This window comes from Schistocerca americana, chromosome 4 (genome assembly GCF_021461395.2).
Source record: "Schistocerca americana isolate TAMUIC-IGC-003095 chromosome 4, iqSchAmer2.1, whole genome shotgun sequence".
In the NCBI taxonomy this organism is placed as follows: domain Eukaryota; kingdom Metazoa; phylum Arthropoda; class Insecta; order Orthoptera; family Acrididae; genus Schistocerca; species Schistocerca americana.
Window position 1 is genome coordinate 711,990,498 of NC_060122.1, and position 22,112 is coordinate 712,012,609.

Genomic DNA, 22,112 nt, shown 5'->3' on the forward strand with positions numbered 1-22,112 from the left:
TGAAAGGCTAGTTGAAGCAGCTGGGAGTTATTATATAGTTGGCGGGCATTTCTCCAACCATACCTATGTCTACTCACTCAGTATTTTAGTGTGAGATCCTGGATACCCCAGTGATTGCCAGTGTGCTCCATCTGCTGCCTCCATCTTTACCCACAGGTTTAATGGGGACATGTCCAGCATGGTTCCCATCCCAGCAGTGGGTGCTGCTAATTCTGCCTGTAGTGGCTAAGCAGGCCAATCTCAGCATCTTAGCATGCTAATTAGCAGCTACCCGCTATTCTACCTTTTTCCACCACACTGTAGCCCCATAAGTGATCATAGGTTAACTACTGTGGTATATATCCAGTACATACTCTTGAGCTTAATCACCGGGTTTTACCACAAGCTCTCCTGGTACTCATTAGAGTACCTTTCGCATAGGAACAGGTGCTCCTTATGTGAGGGTTCCATGATAGTTTCTCATTCAGGATTACCCCTAAATATTTCACTATCCCCTTCACTGGTAGTGTTTCATCGAGAAGCTTGAGATTCTGATATGTGTGTCGGATCTGCTTCCTCGTAAATAGTACTACAACAGTATTCTTAGGACTGACCCTTAGATCCTCTTTCCTGCACCAATTTTGCACAATGTTCAATGCTCCTTGTGCCATAACTCCGACTGTACTTGAAAATTTGCAAATATCGTCTGCGTATCTCTGGCAAAAGTACTGTCTAAAGTTTAATTCTACAATGAGTTCATTCACCACAAGGTTCCACAGTGGAGGGGCCATGACTCCTTCTTGTGGATAGGACAGCCTCTGGTCGTGTTGATTACCATTTTTTCTTGCATCGTGGTGGCTTCTACCTTTCTACCACTAAGAATGGCTCCAATCCACCTGCAAATTGTGGTCTCCAAGCCATGCACCTCTGCTGCTGTAACCATCGATTCAAAGGTCGTGTTGGTAAAAGCTCCTTCGATGACCAAGAAGATGCAGAGGGCTACTTCCTGAAAGTGTAGTGCTTTCTCCACTTTCCCAACAAGTTGGTGAAGTGCAGTTTCACCCAATTTTCCTGGCTGTTATGCATGTTGGTTAATGTGTAGAGGGACCATAGTTAATCTCCTCTTCCTAACATGCATGTTGACCAGTTTTTCTAATGTTTTAAGAAGAAAGGAGGACAGACTGATTGTTCTCATATCCATGGCCCTGGTATGATCAATTCTCCCTGGCTTTGGAATGAAGACAACCATCACTGCCCTCCAGACAGTAGAAATGATTCCTGCTGCTCGGCTATCCGTAAGTAACCTACACAGGGATCTTATTAAATTCACTCCTGCTTGTTGCAGGAGCGCTGGAAAAATTCCATCTGGGCCAGTTGACTTGAACGGTTTGAATGTTCCCAGCGCTCATTGGATTCATCTATGGTCCACACAGTCTCCGACAGATTCCCAGTTCTCCCTTCGAATATCTGAAAACCAATATCTCCCAGGTTACCTTGCCCTGGTCTGTGTTGTATGTCAGAGGACATTGAGGAAAATGAGTCTTGAGGAGTAATTCCAGTGTTGTATATTTCCTCTTTCCTTAAAGTTCCTCCTGGATTAATTGGTATCCTAGTGAGGATTTTGTGAAGTCTGGCGTGAACAGCCATAACCTCTATCTCCTCACAGAATACCTTCCAGGATGCCTGCTTTGCTTGCTTAATTGCAAGATTGTATTTAACAAGGGCCTCCCTATATTCTACCCATTGTCCTTTCCTTCTTGCGAGGTTAAAAGTCTTTGTACCTGTTCCCTCTGTGATACCAGGTTGTTGTCCCACCAAGATTCATTCCTATTCGTGCACTTCTTTGTGATTGAGCAGTTGTCGTGGTATGAGGTCATGATGGCAGAGGTCACTGCCTCTGCTACCTCCTCAAACTCTGCTTCCGAAGCTGTTTCACAGAGGAAGACCGCACTGCAGTTCCTTCTCTAAATCCTCGCATGAGCGAAAAAATGGCTGACATCGAAATAAGTGTCCAAGGAATAGAAAAGCAACTGAAATCACTCAACAGAGGAAAGTCCACTGGACCTGATGGGATACCAATTCGATTCTACACAGAGTACGCGAAAGAACTTGCCCCCTTCTAACAGCCATCTACCACAAGTCTCTAGAGGAACGGGGGGTTCCAAATGATTGAAAAAGAGCACAGATAGTTCCAGTTTTCAAGAAGGGTTGTCGAGAAGATGCGCAAAACTATAGGCCTATATCTCTGACATCGATCTGTTGTAGAATCTTAGAACATGTTTTTTGCTCACGTATCATGTCATTTCTGGAAACGCAGAATCTACTCTGTAGGAATCATGGGTTCCGTAAACAGCGATTGTATGAGACCCAACTAGCTTTATTTGTTCATGAGACCCAGAAAATATTAAATACAGGCTCCCAGGTAGATGCCATTTTCCTTGACTTCCGGAAGGCGTTCAATACAGTTTCTCACTGTCGCCTGATAAACAAAGTAAGAGCCTACGGCATATCAGACCAGCTGTGTGGCTGGATTGAAGAGTTTTTAGCAAACAGAACACAGCATGTTGTTCTCAATGGAGAGACGTCTACAGATCTTAAAGTAACCTCTGTTGTGCCACAGGAGAGTGTTATGGGACCATTGCTTTTCACAGTATATATAAACTACCTAGTAGATAGTGTCAGAAGTTCCAAGCGCCTTTTCGCGGATGATGCTGTAGTATACGGAGAAGTTGCAGCGTTAGAAAATTGTAGCGAAATGCAGGAAGATCTGCAGCGGATAGGCACTTGGTGCAGGGAGTGGCAACTGACCCTTAACATAGACAAATGTAATGTATTGCGAATACATAGAAAGAAGGATCGTTTATTGTATGATTATATGATAGCAGAACAAACACTGGTAGCAGTTACTTCTGTAAAATATCTGGGAGTATGCGTACGGAACGATTTGAAGTGGAATGATCATATAAAATTAATTGTTGGTAAGGTGGGTGCCAGGTTGAGATTCATTGGGAGAGTCCTTAGAAAATATAGTCCATCAACAAAGGAGGGTGGCTTACAAAACACTTGTTTGACCTATACTTGAATATTGCTCAACAGTGTGGGATCTGTATCAGCTCGGGTTGACAGAGGAGATAGAGAAGATCCAAAGAAGAGTGGCGCGTTTCGTCACAGGGTTATTTGGTAAGCGTGATAGCGTTACGGAGATGTTTAGCAATCTCAAGTGGCAGACTCTGCAAGAGAGGCGCTCTGCATCGCGGTGTAGCTTGGTGTCCAGGTTTCGAGAGGGTGCGTTTCTGGATGAGGTATCGAGTATATTGCTTCCCCTTACTTATACCTCCTGAGGAAATCATGAATGTAAAATTATAGAGATTTGAGCGTGCACGGAGGCTTGCCGGCAGTCGTTCTTCTCGCGAACCATACGCAACTGGAACAGGAAAGGGAGGTAATGACAGTGGCACGTAAAGTGCCCTCCGCCACACACTGTTGGGTGTCTTGCGGTGTATAAATGTAGATGTAGATGTACTGGTTTCCTTATCGAAGTACTGACTTCTGATAGGCTTGAGTTAAGGTCTCTCCTAATCACCTCCTAGTCCATTTTCCTGGGATTCCTATAGGACATGATCTGTCTAATGCCCATTTCAACCTCGAACTTAATATACATGTGATCTGATGAGGATGGCTCTAAAGCTACGTGCCATTGTTTTATATAACTACCCATCAAAGTGGAACCGAAGGTTATGTCAATTACCTCTTCCTTTCTTATATTTCTAAATGTAGTTTCCTTGCCCTATTGAGGATCTCTAAGGTATTAACTAGAAGAAATTCTAGAAGGTTCTCACATCTACTGTTGGTGTTGGTGCTGCCCCACACTAAGTTGTGGGCCATAGCATTGCATCCAACCTGTTCTGTTGCTCTGTTGTGCACAGGCTTCCATCAGTCTCCTCACCTCCTCAGGAGGAGGAGTACTGTCCTCGTAAGGAAGGTATGCCATTACAAACTCCCTCGTGATACCTTCCTCACATTGTCACATCCTGATGGTCACTAAATCCCTGGAACAAAAGTCCGCCATGGGCATGAAGGGGATTCCATTTTTTGCATAAATGCACGTTCTGGAGTTTCTTATATTTCTAGCATAAACCAGCTTACATCCTTTGCCGTTGAGGCTCGATACAACCCCTTTATATAAGTAGGATTCCTGAATGAGGGCCACATCCACTTCGTGTCTTTCCAGAAGATGACTCGGGGCAGTGGTGGCCCCTTTACTGTGTTGCAGATTTATCTGCAGCACGTTTAGTCTCCATCTTGCCACCATTGTCACTTCTGATGTCTTTGTTTACCCTGATGGCAACCTGCGAGAACCGCAAGATAGTCTCAGGTCCTGTTCCTTCATTGCCTTTAGGGACTTCTACCACAAGGGTTTGGCCGTTTGGTACAACCTTCCGGTTGATTACCTTCCGATCCTCTGTCAAGACTTTCGGGTTTTGAGACCCTGTTTTCTCAGAGTTTCTGGAGAGGTGTCCTTAAGGAGTTTTGGCACCCAGATTAACAACTCTGCAGTCTTGAAGAGTTCAGCCACTGTCTTTAGCAGAAGCTTCAAATCCTCCCACGGTGATATTAAGGGGCACCTTTTCCTTAAGCCAGTCCACTGTACACAGATTCACAGACAAAGATAAGAGCACTGTGATTCAGATAGAATCTTCTGAATTTGGGTCCTGGACCAGTGTCCCCCCCCCCCAATCTTCTCAGAGAGAGCCATCTGTATGACCTGCTCCTGCTGCGAGGTGATCTTGACTAGTGGATAATCACCATCCTAAAAACCAAAACTGCAGTACTATAGGTCTGTTTCCCTATTTCTTGACTCAGCTTTTTCTGGATACGCTTATCCTGAGAAGTGGAAGTCTTAGATTCCTTTCTTGTTCTCTTACTGTGTGCCCTCTATGTAGAAGGGGTTTGTACACCCCCTTCGCACTGGGACAGTCTTTTCTTGGAGGTCTTGGGCTCAGCCCCCTACCGGAACCTTTATTCTGGCGTTCAAGGGAGGTACGCTCCCAGAGGAGGTGAAGGTTATGTGTGACCAATGTTATGTGAAGCCGTATGTCCTGCCATACATGAGGTGCTTTTGGTCCTTGCATTTTGGGGAGATGTCTTCCCGCTGTCTGGCAGACACACTGTGAGGGAAGCCCTCATGTTCCGCCACCTGCTTGTGTAAATTGTCATGGCCACCACTGTCCACTCTTACCAGATTACCCACCTTACAAGAGAGAAAAGTAAATCCAAGTCACTGAATCGCCTGACTTATGCTGAGGCTCACCAAAAATATGACTGACTCCACCCATTGTCAATTTCTTCTCCTTTTGCCTCCGTTGCATCCTTTCCCCCTCATACCCCTTCCTTACCCCAGCCCCATCTCCCTCCCCCTCCCCTGCAGTTCCCACACCCTCCTCTCCAGCCCACTGGTGATGGGGCTTCTGCCGTGGAAACCCCCCCTCCCCCCCAACTTGCATCTCTCGCTGGTGCCACCAGAAGTGCCATCACCCCCCCTTGCAACCTGAGTCTGACATCTTATTTGTGGATGTCACCCCATCTCTGTCAGTGACGACTACTGACCAGGTGACATGACCTCCCCTCAGCTTAATTATGTCTAACTTGGATCCTCACCACATGATAATCGAATGGTGAAGTGCAACAGTTGTTTCCTCTTATTCTGTGTTCTGTCTTGCTCTTCAAGAAATGCACTTCCGTGATGCCCACTCTCCAGATTTCATGATTATTGGACATTCTGTCGGAACTGTCAGTCCTGGGATCGCATCTGGAGGGGGTATGCACTTTGGTTGGCACCAATGTCATTAGAGACAGGAACCCCCTTCATACCAATGTGGAAGCAATAGTGGTACCAGTGCGAACGACCCCATCGATCACTATTTGCAATGTCTATCTCCCTCCAGGTAGGCCATTTCCTTACATTGACCTGCTGCCTTAATACAGCAACTTCTGCCCCTCACATCTTCTCATTGGGTACTTCAGTGCACAACACCCCCTGTGGAAGGAGTGACACTTCGATGGGTAGTGCGCTTCTAATTTACCAACTTATTACAGACCCACTTCAGTACCACTCACGTCACCTTTTCTTCTATCGATCTCACGATCTCTTGCCCAGCTCTCATGTCTTCGCTACACAGGTCACCCCAGGATCTTTGTGGCAGCAACCACTTTCCTGGGATTCCATCATTCTCCTCCTGCCGCCAGGCAGACGGGCCCTCACTTTGGGCATTCCACAGAGCCAGTTGGCCTTTATAACATCTGCTGTGCACTTTGTCACCTCTCTCTCGGATTGCATTGATGTGGTCGTGCAAGACATCTCTGCCACTATTCTACATGCCACTGGCACTGCTATCCTCCTATCCACACGTCCCCCTCGTCATCGACTGGTACCGTGGTGGACCAGGGACGTAGCAGTCGCTATCCAGGATCACCGGTGGGTGCTGCAACAATTTAAACACCACCATTCATAGACCAACGTTATTGCTTTTAAGTGTCTCCCTGCTAAGGCTCACTACCTTACTAAGCAGAGAGTGCTGTGTTTTCTCCCTGTGGATGTATGCCTCTTCATCACAGGTTTATTCCAAGCTCCGCAGCCTTCTGGGCAGCCAGTGACAATCAACTTTCCAGGCTCTTGTCCTACAGGGTGCTCTGGTGCTCAGTGTTGTGATCCATAGGTCCTTGCAGAACACCGTGCAACTTGCTTTGCTGTCACATTGGGGTTCTCTTCCAATCCTACTACTTTTTTCTAACAGAAAGGACGAATTGAAGAAACATCCCTGCCCCCCTTGTTTCAGCTTCCACCAAGCTAAATCCTATGATGAACCCTTTACTGAATGGGAATTCTTGGAGTCTCTTATCTCTTCACATGACACAGCCCCAGACCAGATTCCATCCACAACCAGGTGATCCAACACTTGGACATTGCCCAGAGGCAGCATCTACTCACTATCTTCAACCACATTTGAATTACGGGTGCCTTCCCCTTGCAGTGGCAAGACAGCATAGTTATCGCTGTCCTTAAGCCCGGAAAGAACCCAACATCTCTCAACAGCTACTGGCCAATTAGCATGACAACACATTTTGTAAACTGCTGGAAAGAATGGTTAGCTTCTGATTATGTTGGGTACTTGAATCTCGTGTTCTTTTGTCCCCGTATCAATTTGGGTTCCGGGAAGGACAATCTACAACTGACCACTTACTCAGACCGGAAACAGCAGTCCGACAAGCTTTTACTAACCGCCAACACCTCATCGTGGGGTCTTCTTTTATCTGTATGAGGCATACGACACGGCTTGGTGCCATCACATTTTAGTTATTCTTTCGCGGCCCCCTTCTGATTTTTATTCACGAGATTTTATCCCACTGACTCTTGCGGGTTCGACTTGGCACTTCAGTCAACACCCCTCAGATCTAGGAGAACAGTATCCCACAGGATTCTGTATCAAGTGTCACATTCTTCCTCATCGCCATCAATGGGCTTGTAAGCTTTGTTGGGCCTCAGGTTTTCCGGCATTGTATGTTGACGATTTTTGCATCTGATGCAGCTCCTGCTTGGTAGCATCTGCTGAAAGCCAGCTCCGGCAGGCCTCTGTGTGCTCTCTCCCCCATGGCCTCCAGTTTTCTCCCTCCAAAATGCAGGTTAAGCTTTTTTGCCATTGATCGAAGTACACCTGATCTGGAACTTTATTTCCGCAACCAGTGCCTAGATGTTGTAGCGCAGTGCTGTTTCTTGAGCTTTATTTTATAAAAAGCTGATGTGGCTTCCCCATATTCACCACCTGAAAACTACATGCATGTGGAAGCCAAATACTCTCTGCCTCCTGGGCCACATGTCTTGGGCTGCAGTCCGTGTTATTCTTCTCCATCTTTACTGTGCTCTGGCTATGTTCAGACTAGATTATCATTGTCAGATTTATGGTTCAGCAGCTCCTCCCACTCTGAAACTATTTGACCCTGTTTATCATTATGGAATGCGTCTGGCTGTCAGTGCCTTTTACACTAGTCATGTTGACTGTCTCCTCACAGAAGCGTGGACTACACCTCTACAAATGTGACGGAGCCAACTCCTGGTTTCTTATGCCATGGAACGTCATTTACTGCTAGGATCATGTTGTGGGTTCACAGCAGAGCTGAATCATCAGAGGATCATCCATTTTGCTACTCAGGCCTCCTTCCACAGTGTTTTAATATGTACTGACTTAATGAACAGCTGGCAGGGTATAGATTGATTCTACTCTCATCACCCTTGGTATCTGCTATACATGGCCTTCCCTATGCCCTTGGCCATGCCGCCTGCTCAGTTTTCCTTTTCTGGGTCCCAAGTCATGTGGGCATCTCAACGAATGAACTGGCTGACCATTTGGCTGGAGAGGCAGACACTTACCCACCATTCCTTTAATGATTCCACGTGCAGATATGTAGATACACATCAAATCTCTCTCTGCCCAAAAGTGGAATGAGATCTGATGTGCTACTGCACTCAGTCATAAATGTCACACAATAAAGAGGATTGCTGAAATTTGGAGTTCTTCCTTCTACTCCTCTTGGAAAGAATCCACTGTCTTATGCCGTCTACACATCAGTCATATTAAACTCATCCCTTGTTTTCTCTTGCATAACAAGCCACCCCCCACAATGTGGTTGTGGAGCCAGACTGACGGTGTACCATATATTGGTGATTGTCTCCTTCTTTTGGCCCTTCATACTAAGTATACCTTCCAGATTCTTTGTCTTTAATATTAGCAGATTATCCACAGATGGTTGAACTGGTCCTCAGTTTCCCTCATGAATGTGGTTTTTATTTTCAGTTGTAAGGTTTTGCTTTCCTGTTTGGTGTCTGGAACCCATAACCACTCCCCCATGCAAAAACCACTCTTTTATGCCTCTGTTTTTTCAGTTTTTTGATTTGACCTATCCTTTTATGTGTTCTTCTGTGTGTGTTTTTAGCTTCCTCACTTTATGATTTGATCCCTCTGACTGGATCTGTCCACTTTTAGTGGACACCTCTGTCTTAGGCACACAACTTTTGAATCACAGGACTGATGACTTCATCATTTAGTCCCATATCTCCGTCATTCAATCAATCAGTCATTAACTAACAGTTATTGCAAGTGCAGCTCTGAGGAGGAAATAGTTATTACAAGTGAAACTCCAAGGAGGACACACGTGAATGAAAAGATTCATATGCTTCAGGTTAGGTTCACGAGACACAAGATCAGATTACTTTGAGAATACAGTAAGGATGTGAAGCCTCCATGTGCTCCAGAGCAGCTAAACTTGTTCTGTGGAATCAAGAAGACATGGAATTGTTTCTGGGAAATCTGTGTCCACATAGTTGACACATACTGTACGTGTGTCTACAAAGCAACAAGGGCTGCTGGAGTAGCATCATGATCAACTTAGGAACCAACCATATTCCACATTGTCTGCTGGGCAAAAATCACTTGAATGTAAAGCCTAGGAAAGCAGTGGCACGCACCATTCCAAAGAACGTTTGCATATTCTTGGAGACAAGGATGGGGTGTCATCCTGCAGTGTGTTGGGTTCTAAAATATATCTGATGTAGTGTTTGGTGATCAGATTTTTATCACTGCGTAGGTCACTAGATTGGATGTTGTATTCAGTGATGCCATGAACCACGATATTTGGTGCTTGTATGCTATGCTGCTCAATAATGCACGCTGCCAGTTTGCAGGTGCCACAGCAGAGCCCAAATTATACAGGGTGGTCCATTGATCGTGACCGGGCCAAATATCTCATGAAATAAGCATCAAACGAAAAAACTACAAAGAACGAAACTTGTATAGCTTGAAGGGATAAACCAGATGGCGCTATGGTTGGCCTGCTAGATGGCGCTGCCATAAGTCAAACGGATAACTGTTTTTTTTTAAAAATAGGAACCCCCATTTTTTATTACATATTCGTGTAGTACGTAAAGAAATATGAATGTTTTAGTTGGACCACTTTTTTCGCTTTGTGATAGATGGCGCTGTAATAGTCACAAACATATGGCTCATGATTTTAGACGAACAGTTGATAACGGGTAGGTTTTTTTAAATTAAAATACAGAACATAGGTACATTTGAACATTTTATTTTGGTTGTTCCAATGTGATACATGTACCTTTGTGAACTTATCATTTCTGAAAATGCATGCTGTTACAGCATGATTACCTGTAAATACCACATTAATGCCATAAATGCTCAAAATGATGTCCGTCAACCTCAATGCATTTGACAATATGTGTAACGACATTCCTCTCAACAGCGAGTAGTTTGCCTTCCATAATGTTCGCACATGTATTGACAATGCGCCGACGCATGTTGTCAGGCAGTCGGTGGATCACGATAGCAAATGTCCTTCAACTTTCCCCACAGAAAGAAATCCGGGGACGTCAGATCCGGTGAATGTGCGGGCCATGGTATGGTGCTTCGACGACCAATCCACCTGTCATGAAATATGCTATTCAATACCGCTTCAACCGCACGCGAGCTATGTGCTGGACATCCATCATGTTGGATGTACATCGCCGTTCTGTCATGCAGTGGCATCGGTTGAACATTATGTAGGAAATTAGCATACATTGCACCATTTAGATTGCCATCGATAAAATGGGGGCCAATTATCCTTCCTCCCATAATGCCGCACCATACATTAACCCACCAAGGTCGATTATGTTCCACTTTTTGCAGCCATCTTGGATTTTCCATTGCCCAATAGTGTATATTATGCTGGTTTGCATTACCACTGTTGGTGAATGACGCTTCGTCGCTAAATAGAATGCGTGCAAAAAATCTGTCATCGTCCCGTAATTTCTCTTGTGCCCAGTGGCAGAACTGTACACAACGTTCAAAATCGTCACCATGCAATTCCTGGTGCATAGAAATATGGTACGGGTGCAATCGATGCTGACGTTTTTGAGATTCCCAATTATCGCGCAATTTGTCTGCTACTGATGTGCAGATTAGCTGCGACAGCAGCTAAAACACCTACTTGGGCATCATCATTTGTTGCAGGTCGTGGTTGAAGTTTCACATGTGGCTGAACACTTCCTGTTTCCTTAAATAACGTAACTATCTGGTGAATGGTCCTGACACTTGGGTGATGTCATCCAGGATACTGAGCAGCATACATAGCACACGCCCGTTGGGCATTTTGATCACAATAGCCATACATCAACACGATATCGACCTTTTCCACAATTGGTAAACGGTCCATTTTAACACGTTTAATGTATCGCGAAGCAAATACCGTCCACACTGGTGGAATGTTACATGATACCACGTACTTATACGTTTGTGACATGTACTACATGAATATGTAATAAAAAATGGGAGTTCCTATTAAAAAAAAAGAAGGCAGTTGATATCCGTTTGACCTATGGCAGCGCCATCTAGCGAGCCAACCATAGCGCCATCTGGTTTCCCCCTACAAGCTAGACGAGTCTCATTCTTTGTAGTTTTTTTGTTTGATGCTTATTTCGTGAGATATTTGGCCCAGACACTATCAATGGACCACCTTGTATTAAGCCGTTTGAGTGTGTGTGGTATTCATTTCTGGGGCTTTGGATTCAGTGTGTGCCAGTCTGACAGAAACCAAACAAAAGAGAATATGGTTCATTTCTTTACAGCTGCAGAAGACTTAAATTTAATACTACTGAATTACCTGATGCTACAGGGAAAGATATATTCTCATTTATTAACATATTGTTACTTTTTTGTGTCCAGGCAGATTTGCAGCCATGTTTTCTGATCATTGTTGTCTCTTATAAAGTTTTTGGCCCAATATCGGGTAATGTCCAAAGCTCCATTGTTTCTTAAACGTAGATAGCTGAGGGTGGACTTACAAGGAATGTTAGAATGATCTAATGTGTTTGCCACATACTGCACTTGACCACAAAAATGTTGTTGTCTTGAAACCCCCACATTGAAAAGATAATCTTTTTTGGTGCAACACTTGTTCATAGTATGTTGAGGGTCTTCAAAGTTTCACCAAATGGATATATGTTGAATTAATTCTTGTGGTGGTTACTATTTGGAAAGCTTGATGTCTATATTGTTCATAAAGCTGCTTCTGCATTTTAATCATACTAGAAACTTGTTCTCTGTGTGGTACACTGCGTGTTTTTCATCAAAGGTCTGTTTGAACTTTTCCGTATATTTTATTACTGGTGCTAAATACAAAGAGCAGAGGAATGTGCCGGTCTGTCCAACTTATCTAGAGGTCTAGCCTTCATGCAACCAGCTGTTAAATGCCATGTTTCCTTCAGAATGATGCCCATTTTTCCTGTATGCCTTACCAATTTGATATTTGTTGGCTGAATTTCCTGATGTTTAATGGGCTCAAAAAGTGTATTGATTCTCATTTAGAAACAGCAGCTATTTTTGTTTTGGGTCACAAGCAGTTTTTTTGCATTTACAAGCATTAGCGCTTTTTAAAATTATTCAGTAACAAGTTGTCCCAGACCTTTTAAATAAGAAGCATTTAGTTCAGCACACACTGGACTACAAATTAAAACCATGATCACCTAGATGAATGTATTCCTTAATATATTTTTAATGACTCAAAAGTTATTGGCCACAAATTGAAAAACAAAACTCAATTTTTGAGCAGTGTTTTTCCAAAGGAGGAGTAATTTCTGCGCCTTAATATTTCTTGTGCTGTTATACTACACAGTGTAGTTGCTTTTTATTCAGTATCAATGGTGAGAAGCTTACAGTTAAAAAAAAAAGTATTTTCAAAATGATTTTTTCATTCTTTGATCTGCAGTATCTTTGTTTGGTGACCAGATAAAAATCTGAAAATTACGCACTTAAGAGACCTTTATGATACGAAACATCAGTATAAACTTCAACTTTGCGATTCAGTGGGAAGTTATGGGGCCATAATATGACATTGGTCTTTTGTTGCTAGGTGGGGTCGCGCCAGAGATATGAAGGCCAACATTTTTTTTTTTTTATGGGATGCTTTAGTTTGGTACTAATTTTCTGATAGCAGCTATCGAGACGAAGCCAATGATGTGTAACAGTAAGGTCTTTGAAGGTGAACGAACGTCAAAAAGGTGGCATGAAAGTCTGTTTACAGAAGGTGTTCGAAGTGATGACCATTGGTATCAATGCAGTGCTGCAATCTTCTCATCATGGATTGAGTGGTATTCCTTACAGGTGTAGTTGGAACGTCTTTATAAATAATGTCTTTTACAAATCCCCACCAGAAAAAAAAAAAAAAAAACAGATTTTATGTGAACTGGTATTTGAAACGCATTAGGATGAATAACTTTTATTATCCCTCAAGAAATGTATGTATTGAACATCATAAAGTGTGTCCACAATATATTTTAGAAAAAAAAAAAAAAACACTTGTTTCTGTTACTTTTCAAGGAATCTTTTGTCTGTTACAAAGTGATTTTCCACATCTGTTTAACACACTGTTTCTTCTTTGGCTATTTTCTGCTTCTGCCCTCAAGCCCAAAGGAACAGTAGTTAATAATGATATTCGTGATCTTTGGCTATTTTCTGCTTCTGCCCTCAAGCCCAAAGGAACAGTAATTAATAATGATATTCTTGATTAAACAGACTGCAGAACTATTGAAAGTCAAAGGCTTGGCAGAGAACTCGGATCCAGGCTTGACCAAGCAGGCAAGTGGCTCATCTGACCGTGCAGAGTTGTTGGCACCCGGAGATTCTGCCTGGGACAGTGCAAGTCGCCGCAGCCCATCACCTTTATCAATTGCAGCCAAGCGGAAAAGGCTGCGAAAGTCGTCTACAGGTTCAGGGTCTGGCTCCACAGGTAATTCAATCCTTGCAGCTATGGAAAGTGTACCGTAAAAGTTGAAATTGCAGTACTTCTCCTGAAAAACACTGTTTGCACCTTACTGTGGGCCCACTTCCTGTTGGTGTATTTTGTATTATGACATTGATTAACTATAGTTTTTTTCTGTTTAAAAAAAAATTGCATTTCAACTTTTTTCTGAAGTATGGGATGTTAAACTCCAACCAACCTTCTTTTCCCCTTTTGTGAAATTTGATGGTAAGCCCAGTGTTGTAAGAATGCAATGCTATCACCAATACAGTGTTGCAACCAGGCATTTATTTTTAACCAAACACAATTTTAATTGCAGATCCTTTAGTCTTCATAATTTTTCATGGCAGCTAATCAATTTTTATAAATGTTGGCTACACTGTCTTTGGCCTTGTCATCTCTCCATGAATTCTCAACTGTAAATCGACACTCCTTTGTATACGTGCTAATATAGTAATGTAACTGTAAGGAATTTATTAGGTATGTGAATTTTAAATTGGTTTGAGGAAGTTAAGAATCAAAATGGTCATGTCCAATATGGATGATATACACAGTGAACACTGCATTTATGATAAAAACAGGGAAAATTTGCAGTGCAGGCTAAACAGGGAACATTCGTGGTGCAGGCTCTTGACTGGGCTATTGGTCTAGCTGCAGGTAGAGTAAAGTGTTTCTTTGCTGTCGCACTAGGAGGGGAGGGGGGGGGGGGGGTGTCTTCGCCGCAGGAAAGATCCTTAATACATACGTGACAGCAGGCTATGTGGATCTGACACTGTCCTGGAGGGATCAAAAGGAAGAAAAGTTCCTTCCCCTTTACGGGGCTTAGCCTGGGACCTCCAGTGTTTATGTCTACTATTCATTTCATAATGACTGACATCTGACTGAGCTCATATTCTGATTACATCACATGATGAACATCAATGTGTCGTATCTTGCTGGACTCATAAAAATGTTTACTTTTGTTTTGTGTATGAATATGACACTTTAGTTGAAAAGGGGACAATATATGCAGTAATATTTAAGAGACGGCATGCTTTTTCATGCATTTTTGGCGAGTGTCAACTTTAAGGACTCATAGAAATCAAACCGTAATTAGGAGAGAACAATTTCCTGTGTGTAGTTTAAAGATACAATCATTCTCCACTCACAGGGGAAATTTCATCACTTTCCATTTGCCATTTTGTCGTGATAATGGTTGATGTAAAGTACCACAGTTTGCCAAATGGTGATGCATATGAGCTAACTGTAACACCTACAGCGCCTCTCGGTGTTGAAAAAACAAAAATAGCTCCCAAATTAGCTCCCATGTCCTTAAAATATCAATTCACAAAATGACCCAAGTCCCTCCACAAGTAGTAATTATGAAAAATAAATAAAAAACAAATACAGGGAAATATCTAGTATAGAAAGCAAAAGAAAAGAAAAGGAAAATTTAACTATAAATTTTAGAAACATGGGAAGGGGGGAAAACAGTAGAAAGTATTAAAATATTAGTTATTCCAATACGTAAGAAAATCAATGTTATAGTCATAGAACATAGGTCTGAGACACCAAAGATAGTGTTTATTAAAGTATAAATAGCCATACGTTGTAATTACGATACTCCAGTCTCTAGTCTGTTCTAGTTCGGAAGTTATTTAGGACATACAGCTTTAGAGAACAACAATTGGGACTTAATTAAACGGGGATCAAGAATAGACCGTGACGGACGAGATTGTTTTTAAGGATTGTCAAGTCAAGACTTTAATTTGGACATTTATCAGATTAGATAAACAGGTTCAAATGGCTCTGAGCACTATGGGACTTACTAGATAAACAGGAAGGTGAATAGTAATCTCTCTGGCTATAATGTCAATTTGTGTGAATATTTAAACACTTTACTGAATTGAGAATTTTAACTGCATTCGGACTTTGAATTGTGATAGTAGGAAACTTTAACTTTACGCGACTAGTGATCATAGTTAATGACAGTTTGCGGATATTAAATAGAAATAACTTATTTACTGAAAGTGACAGGATATTATCTAACATCTCTGATGCTAGTGGGAATCCTACTTCGACATCTAATTAAAGAACTTCTTTGAGTGAGATTGTATGAGTGAACCTATTTATTAATAATTCTTGTCAATAAACTGACATTGTTAATTTGAAACATAATACAAGTCTTGAACATTAATTTAACTTAGGTTGATAAACGCTAAGGTTATGTGATCTATGCCAAGAACAAACTAGCGATTCGTAACTAAAACAATTAAACGAAAGGTTAAAGTATTGTCGTCTGTAAACATTTGTAGTAAAGCTACTAAAGATTTTTTCTCTCAGAGTTGGGAAGACAATACGTGTAGTGACCCATGTTTAACATAGGGTTTTAAAAGTAATCAAATTGATACTTAGCCGGGACAATATTAAATAAAAGTAAAACCCTTCAATGACAGTCAATGTGTAAAAAATAAAATCAAACTTTCACCTATTAGACGAAAAAGTGAAAACAGAAAAAGGGCTGCTACAAAACACAAAGTGTAAATGCAAGCTCTGTTGTTGCCTTTCACAGCTGTTATATTTTTATGCCTATAAATGTACATAAAATGCTAGTATCACATCTTTAATTTATTTGCCGATTCGTCTTTATGCACTGCACGCTTGCTTGTGTTATGTTGCCAGTCCTCAGAACAGTATGTTCAATTCTTTGTTCATTGTTGCAGTGTTTACATTGGGGCTTTTCATCAGAAGGGGAACAATCTTGCTCCCATTCGTTGTTGTGTACTTGTGTGAGACAATCATTTTAACATAATTAGTTGCCTTGCACTCGTGTGAAAACATGCATCTTTTACATAGTTGTGGAAAGTTTATGGTGATCTGTGTGCATACTTACATAGAAACATAAAAAGAACAAGGTATGGGCAGTTCCATGTCACTGCCAGTGTGGAGAACTTGTGAATGTCGTGGTGTTAGTGAAAGTTCATGGCATCAAATGCGATGAAAGTAGATGACTTTAAATGTGAACACTTTAGGTTAAGCTTTACCGTAACTGTTATTGACATTAAATGAAACAGCAAGTTTGTTATTGCCAGTCACGTTATTTGTCTCCATAACGTGTTTCAAAGGTTTAAACCACCATAAGATGATTTACGTGTCTGTGTGTGTGTGTGTGTGTGTGTGTGTGTGTGTGTGTGTGTGTGTGTGTGTGTGTGTTTGTTTTGTGTTAAGAGTTTCTAGAGGAACCTGTGGTACTGTCTCCAGTGGTCACAGGTTCCTTTCACTGTCGTAACGCATCACATGTCACGTGTATACTGTCATAAAAAATACTGCCATAAAAAAGGTAGACGAAGTGAATTTAGAGATAATATGGGGAAACTGCGTGTCCTATATCATCAAAAAGGAGTTCTGGCAGGCAACAGAAGTTTGCATTGGAAAGTTTACAGAAGGAGTCATAAGAAGGAAAACCCGCAACTTCTATGTGGAGAAATAATTTACAACGTTAGCTACTGTATTGAAAAAGTTGAAAACTGAAGTGGAAGGTTTTCATGAAATGAGTGAGACAACCCTTTAACATGCTAATCTAAAATTGGTCTTCAGGTACAAGAGGTTCAACAAAATACCTTTGCTGATGGAAAATAACAGAGTAGCAGGGGAAATAAGATACGTGTGAAACACTGGATGGACTATTTATTACACTGATGGGAGTTGGTGTGGTGTAAATCATCCCAGAAAATTAGGATGGCAGGAACAAAGATACCTTATGTATAAAAAGACATATATGATAATCACAGAGGAAGTGTGAAAGAGTGGAATTGACTGCAAAGGAGGAATTCAAAACACTTTCCAGTTCTTGAGTTGCAGAAAAAGGATTATGATGTGCCACATTGGGAATGAAGATGGATTTGACCAAAATGTTGGATTGTGTTTTGAAAAATTACCAAACAAGATCTGAAGTTGTTTTAAATTAAGCTCCATATCATATGATGACAAATCCAGTACCACAAAGGATTCCATCATTGAATGAATGGAAAGTAGTAATGCAGAGCTTCCGTGTAATGCCACATCATAAGAGGAATTTACTAAAGCTGTCCTACTGGAACATGGATGACTGCTCTTCAGCTCACAAGAATAGTTTTGGAATATGTATTGTGCTCAATGGTCAAGAAAATTAAACATCCGTGATTGCCAATGGCACACTGAAAATTTGGCACCATTGAGTTTACTTGGATATTTGACAGGAACACGGTAGGAAAGGAGGACAAGAATTTTAAGATAAATGATACTTTACAGTTTCTTTGCTTTGGAGAGTGTTCCCCAGAGTGTCTGGAGGAATTCAGTGAGTCGTGTACACAAACTTCGCAACAGTTGCACACAAAGAGCCCACTGTCTTGAAATAGCAAAAGTAGTGCTGCCGTGCCAAGTAGACGACTGCAATAGCAGCAGCAAGGCATCAGCAGCAGTGAAAGTGATTAAGATAGGTTGCCCTTTATTCATCATTCTTTCTTGCAAAATGTATTCCACCTAATAGATTTTTCATTTACTGTTAAAATGTACATTACATTTCATATTGAGAGCTGGTTATATATCGAGCATTCACTTGCTGTTTAACATATTATTGCCCTCTGCTCACAACAACTGAATGCGGCAATGCTGTGTGGAAGTGCGACTACGAAGTTCGCATTCTTCACTGGTGAATATGTTCTTATCGTGCATTACAACAGTGGTAGCGCACTGATGTGACAATTGTGCTCTACCAGAGCCTCGCATATATTGCAGCTGCTTATGCAGTTACTTTACAAACTCTTAACTGACAAACATAGGGAGTATTCATTAATAATGATATGCAATGTAACCAGCAAAAGTTTCAATTTTACATCGATGCTTTCTCTGCCCAGTAGTTACAACAGTAAGTTCAATTTCAGCATCTTATGTTTGGCATTATAGTGATTAAATTATTAATCAGAAAATAACAAAAATCCACCTGCAAATGTAACAATGTTGCATCTGTAAATTGTGAAAAGGAAATGTTTCTCCTAATGAGGGACTGACTTTTACAATCCTTCAAAGTTGACATTTACCAAAAAATGCTTAAAGACATATGCTTTCTCATAAATATTACTGCGCATATAGCCCCCCTTTCAACTAAAATGTAATATTCATACACTAAATAAAAGAAGACATTTCGATGATTCTGGTGAGGTACTACACGTTGATCTTCATCATGCGATATAACCAGAATATGAGCTCAAAGTCAGTGTTCATTCATTACAAAATCAATAATAGTGCTCTGCGCATTACCCTCTCACTGCCACACATTATCGTAAGACAGCATTTCAGGGGGCCTGGACCCTCCTGTGTATGTGTTGTTTTAAATTTAAGGAACATTTTCTCGTGCACTACATGTACCATAAAGGCAATTTTGCTAGGCATATTTTGCCAAATGAATTTAAACACGTTGGCAATTATTCTGAAGATTTTCTTTTTGTTTTTGTTTTCATATCTGCAAATATTAAAAGAACACTTCCACTGAGCTCTGTGGTACTGATATATTTTTTGACATATTTATAAAAGGACTATAATAAAATTTGATAAAATTTGCAAATTAGTAAGCTGGACCAATACTGAACATTTTGGTTCTTTGTCTCAAATAGTTCACTTGAAAATGTTCCTTGTGTGGCGAAAAGGTATATTTGTGGGATGTGGTGTTTTGAAGTTTCATCAGTAGTTTAATCAAGTCTCAGACCATAGGAAGGTCTTCCTAAGTCACTACACCTGAATCAGAATAACAAAGTGATTTACAGATAGTTGTTTACAGGACAGTTGCCATAGCAACAGCCAACCAGAGACCCGAGTTTGTTCATGCCTCTATTCTGTTCACCATTGTCATATCATTCTGCTACCTCACGTGTTAGTTGCCAGAGTTAGATGCTGATGACACTTGTGGCCAATAACATAAGCTACGATTCGTTTTCATTGTTGCATTGTTTCCTTATGCAACTTGTTTATTTTTTGTTACAGAATGTCCTAAACAAGTTGCGAAAGTGTACCAGAAAGTGATTAAACTATTGCCACCCTGCTAAAAAACTAGTGCTGCATGATAACAGACAATATGTGAATGAAACCAGAACAGATATGCCCAGCTGTTCTGCAGCAGCTATATTATGTGTACAATGACAGATGTGAACTGACAACATTGCCCTCTCCCATGCTCAAATGTCAATCACTTTAGCATTTTGATCGAGGTGTATACAACTCATCTATGTTTCTTCTTGTAGCTTTTGTCCTTTGTGTAGCTGGAGTTTTCAAATTTTACCATTTCCTCTCAGCATTCATGTTTCTCTAATTGTCTTTGAATGACATAGTGCTGGTCATCTAATTTCCAGAGCACATAAAACTTATAATATTTCCTTTGCTGTATGTGGCAATAGCATCGTGTGATTCAGAGTAGAAAACAGTATACTTTGCCTGCCAGTCTTTAACCTGTGTGTGGATTACATCAGTGGGGACCAGACATTTGATGTAAATATGATAGATATCAAGTATCACAGTTTGTTTATACACATTTTTGCAGTGTACTAAAATCTCTACCTGACATAACTGTATGAAGCTAATTTTCTGACATTGTCTCATAATTAGTTATTTTAGAAATGTCTTCATGGCCAAGCGCATAATTGGAAAGATAGTGTGAACAATATGATTTTGACCAACGAAGCTTCTTTTTGCACTAGATGTTGGAATTGATCACTCTTCACACACATCTTCACTACTGTTAGTATCATTCCCTGCATCACTACAAGAAACTCTCATTATTCTGTTATATCAAGAAAAATAATCAGTATTTGACAGTATGATGTGGTTGGGAGATTAACGGTGGAAGCCAGGTTAATATGCAAGACAGAGATTATTGCTAAAACATCGTGCAGGAATTAATAAGAGTGAAAAGCTAAGTGTGTTGCATGTAGCAGATGTGGAAGGGGGACAGTGAAAAATAGACACGTCAGAAAATGAAAGATGTAAAAAACTAAAACGGAGTAAAGAAAGGAGTAGTTACTGTGTAGAAATGCTGAGACTCAGAAATTAATGTGAATTAAGGCCAGGCAAGTGGTGAGAACCAAAGACATGTTGTAGCATTAGTTCCCACCCCGGAGTTCTGAGAAATTGGTGTCTACGAGAAGAATCCAGATGGTGCATGTGATGAAACAGGTACAGAGGTCACGAGTGTCATGCTGTAGAGCATGCTCTGCAAAAGGATATTGTGTGTTGCGAGTATACACCCTCTGCTGATACCCATTCATCATAACTGATAATGTGGTAGTAGTCATGGCGATCTAAAAGGCCAAGCAGTGTTTACATAACAGCTGATATATTATGTGTCATTTCACATTGATAGTATGTGTTTTGCCACTTATAGGGCTGGTGTAGGTGGTGGTAGAAGGGAGAGTAAGACAAGTCTTGCAGCGGGGATGTTCACGTGGATAGGAGCCAAAGGATAGGGAGATGAGCGGAGAAAGAACATAGGTCCTCACAAGGGTATTGTGGAGATTGAGATGGCGACGAAAAGCTATTCTAGGTGTGGTGGACAAAATCTCAAACAGAACTGATCTCATTTCAGGGCCTAATTTCAAGAAGTTATGGTGTTGTCGAAGAAGCTGATAAATACATTCCAAACCAGGGTAATAATGAGTGACAAGTGTGGTGTGTTCCGAAGTTGTTTTTTTGGAGGGATCAGCAATACCAGGATTGGATGTGGTGGCCCAGGAAATCTGCTTTTGATCTAGGCTTAAAGTGTCTGCATCCAAACAAATATATTTGCCTTGAATGCCAAGGCTGTGTGTGTGGGGGGGGGGGGGGGGAGGATGTTTGACATGAAAGGATGGGAACTGTCAAGATGTAAGTACTGTTGTTTGTTAGAAGGTTTAATCTGGACAGAAGTATGTAGCTCACCTTCAGTGAGGACAATATCAACATCAAGGAAAGTGGCATGGGATTCGGAAGAGGACCATGTGAAATTTAATTGGGAGAAGGTATTTAGAGATTCCAGGAATTTTAACAGATCAGCCTCACCGTGAGTCCATATGGCGAAGATGTCATCAATGTATCTAAACCAAACCTCCCTCTTTACTAACATCTCCCATGTACATGGTCTGTTTGCCACTGAACATTTCCTCAGTCAGCCACACCTGTTTCCAAGCCTAAGACATCCCCCTGCTCACCTTAATCAACTTGATACTTACCAACAACTAATTCACCTTTGAGGGGCAGATATGCAAACAGATCAGAGGTACAGCCATGGGAACCAGGACGGCTACTTC

At 41.3% G+C, this 22,112-nt stretch overlaps 1 protein-coding gene across 1 annotated transcript in view; it reads left to right on the plus strand.

Annotated features, from left to right (window-relative positions):
• Positions 1 to 22,112, plus strand: part of LOC124613723 (longitudinals lacking protein, isoforms H/M/V-like) — a gene marked incomplete at its 3' end in the record, with an annotated part of 232,414 nt that overhangs the window by 69,229 nt on the left and 141,073 nt on the right. The window contains exon 4 of the mRNA XM_047142443.1: positions 13,596 to 13,809. Within this exon, the coding sequence (XP_046998399.1) occupies positions 13,596 to 13,809 (214 nt within the window). The remainder of the gene's footprint in view (positions 1 to 13,595; positions 13,810 to 22,112) is intronic.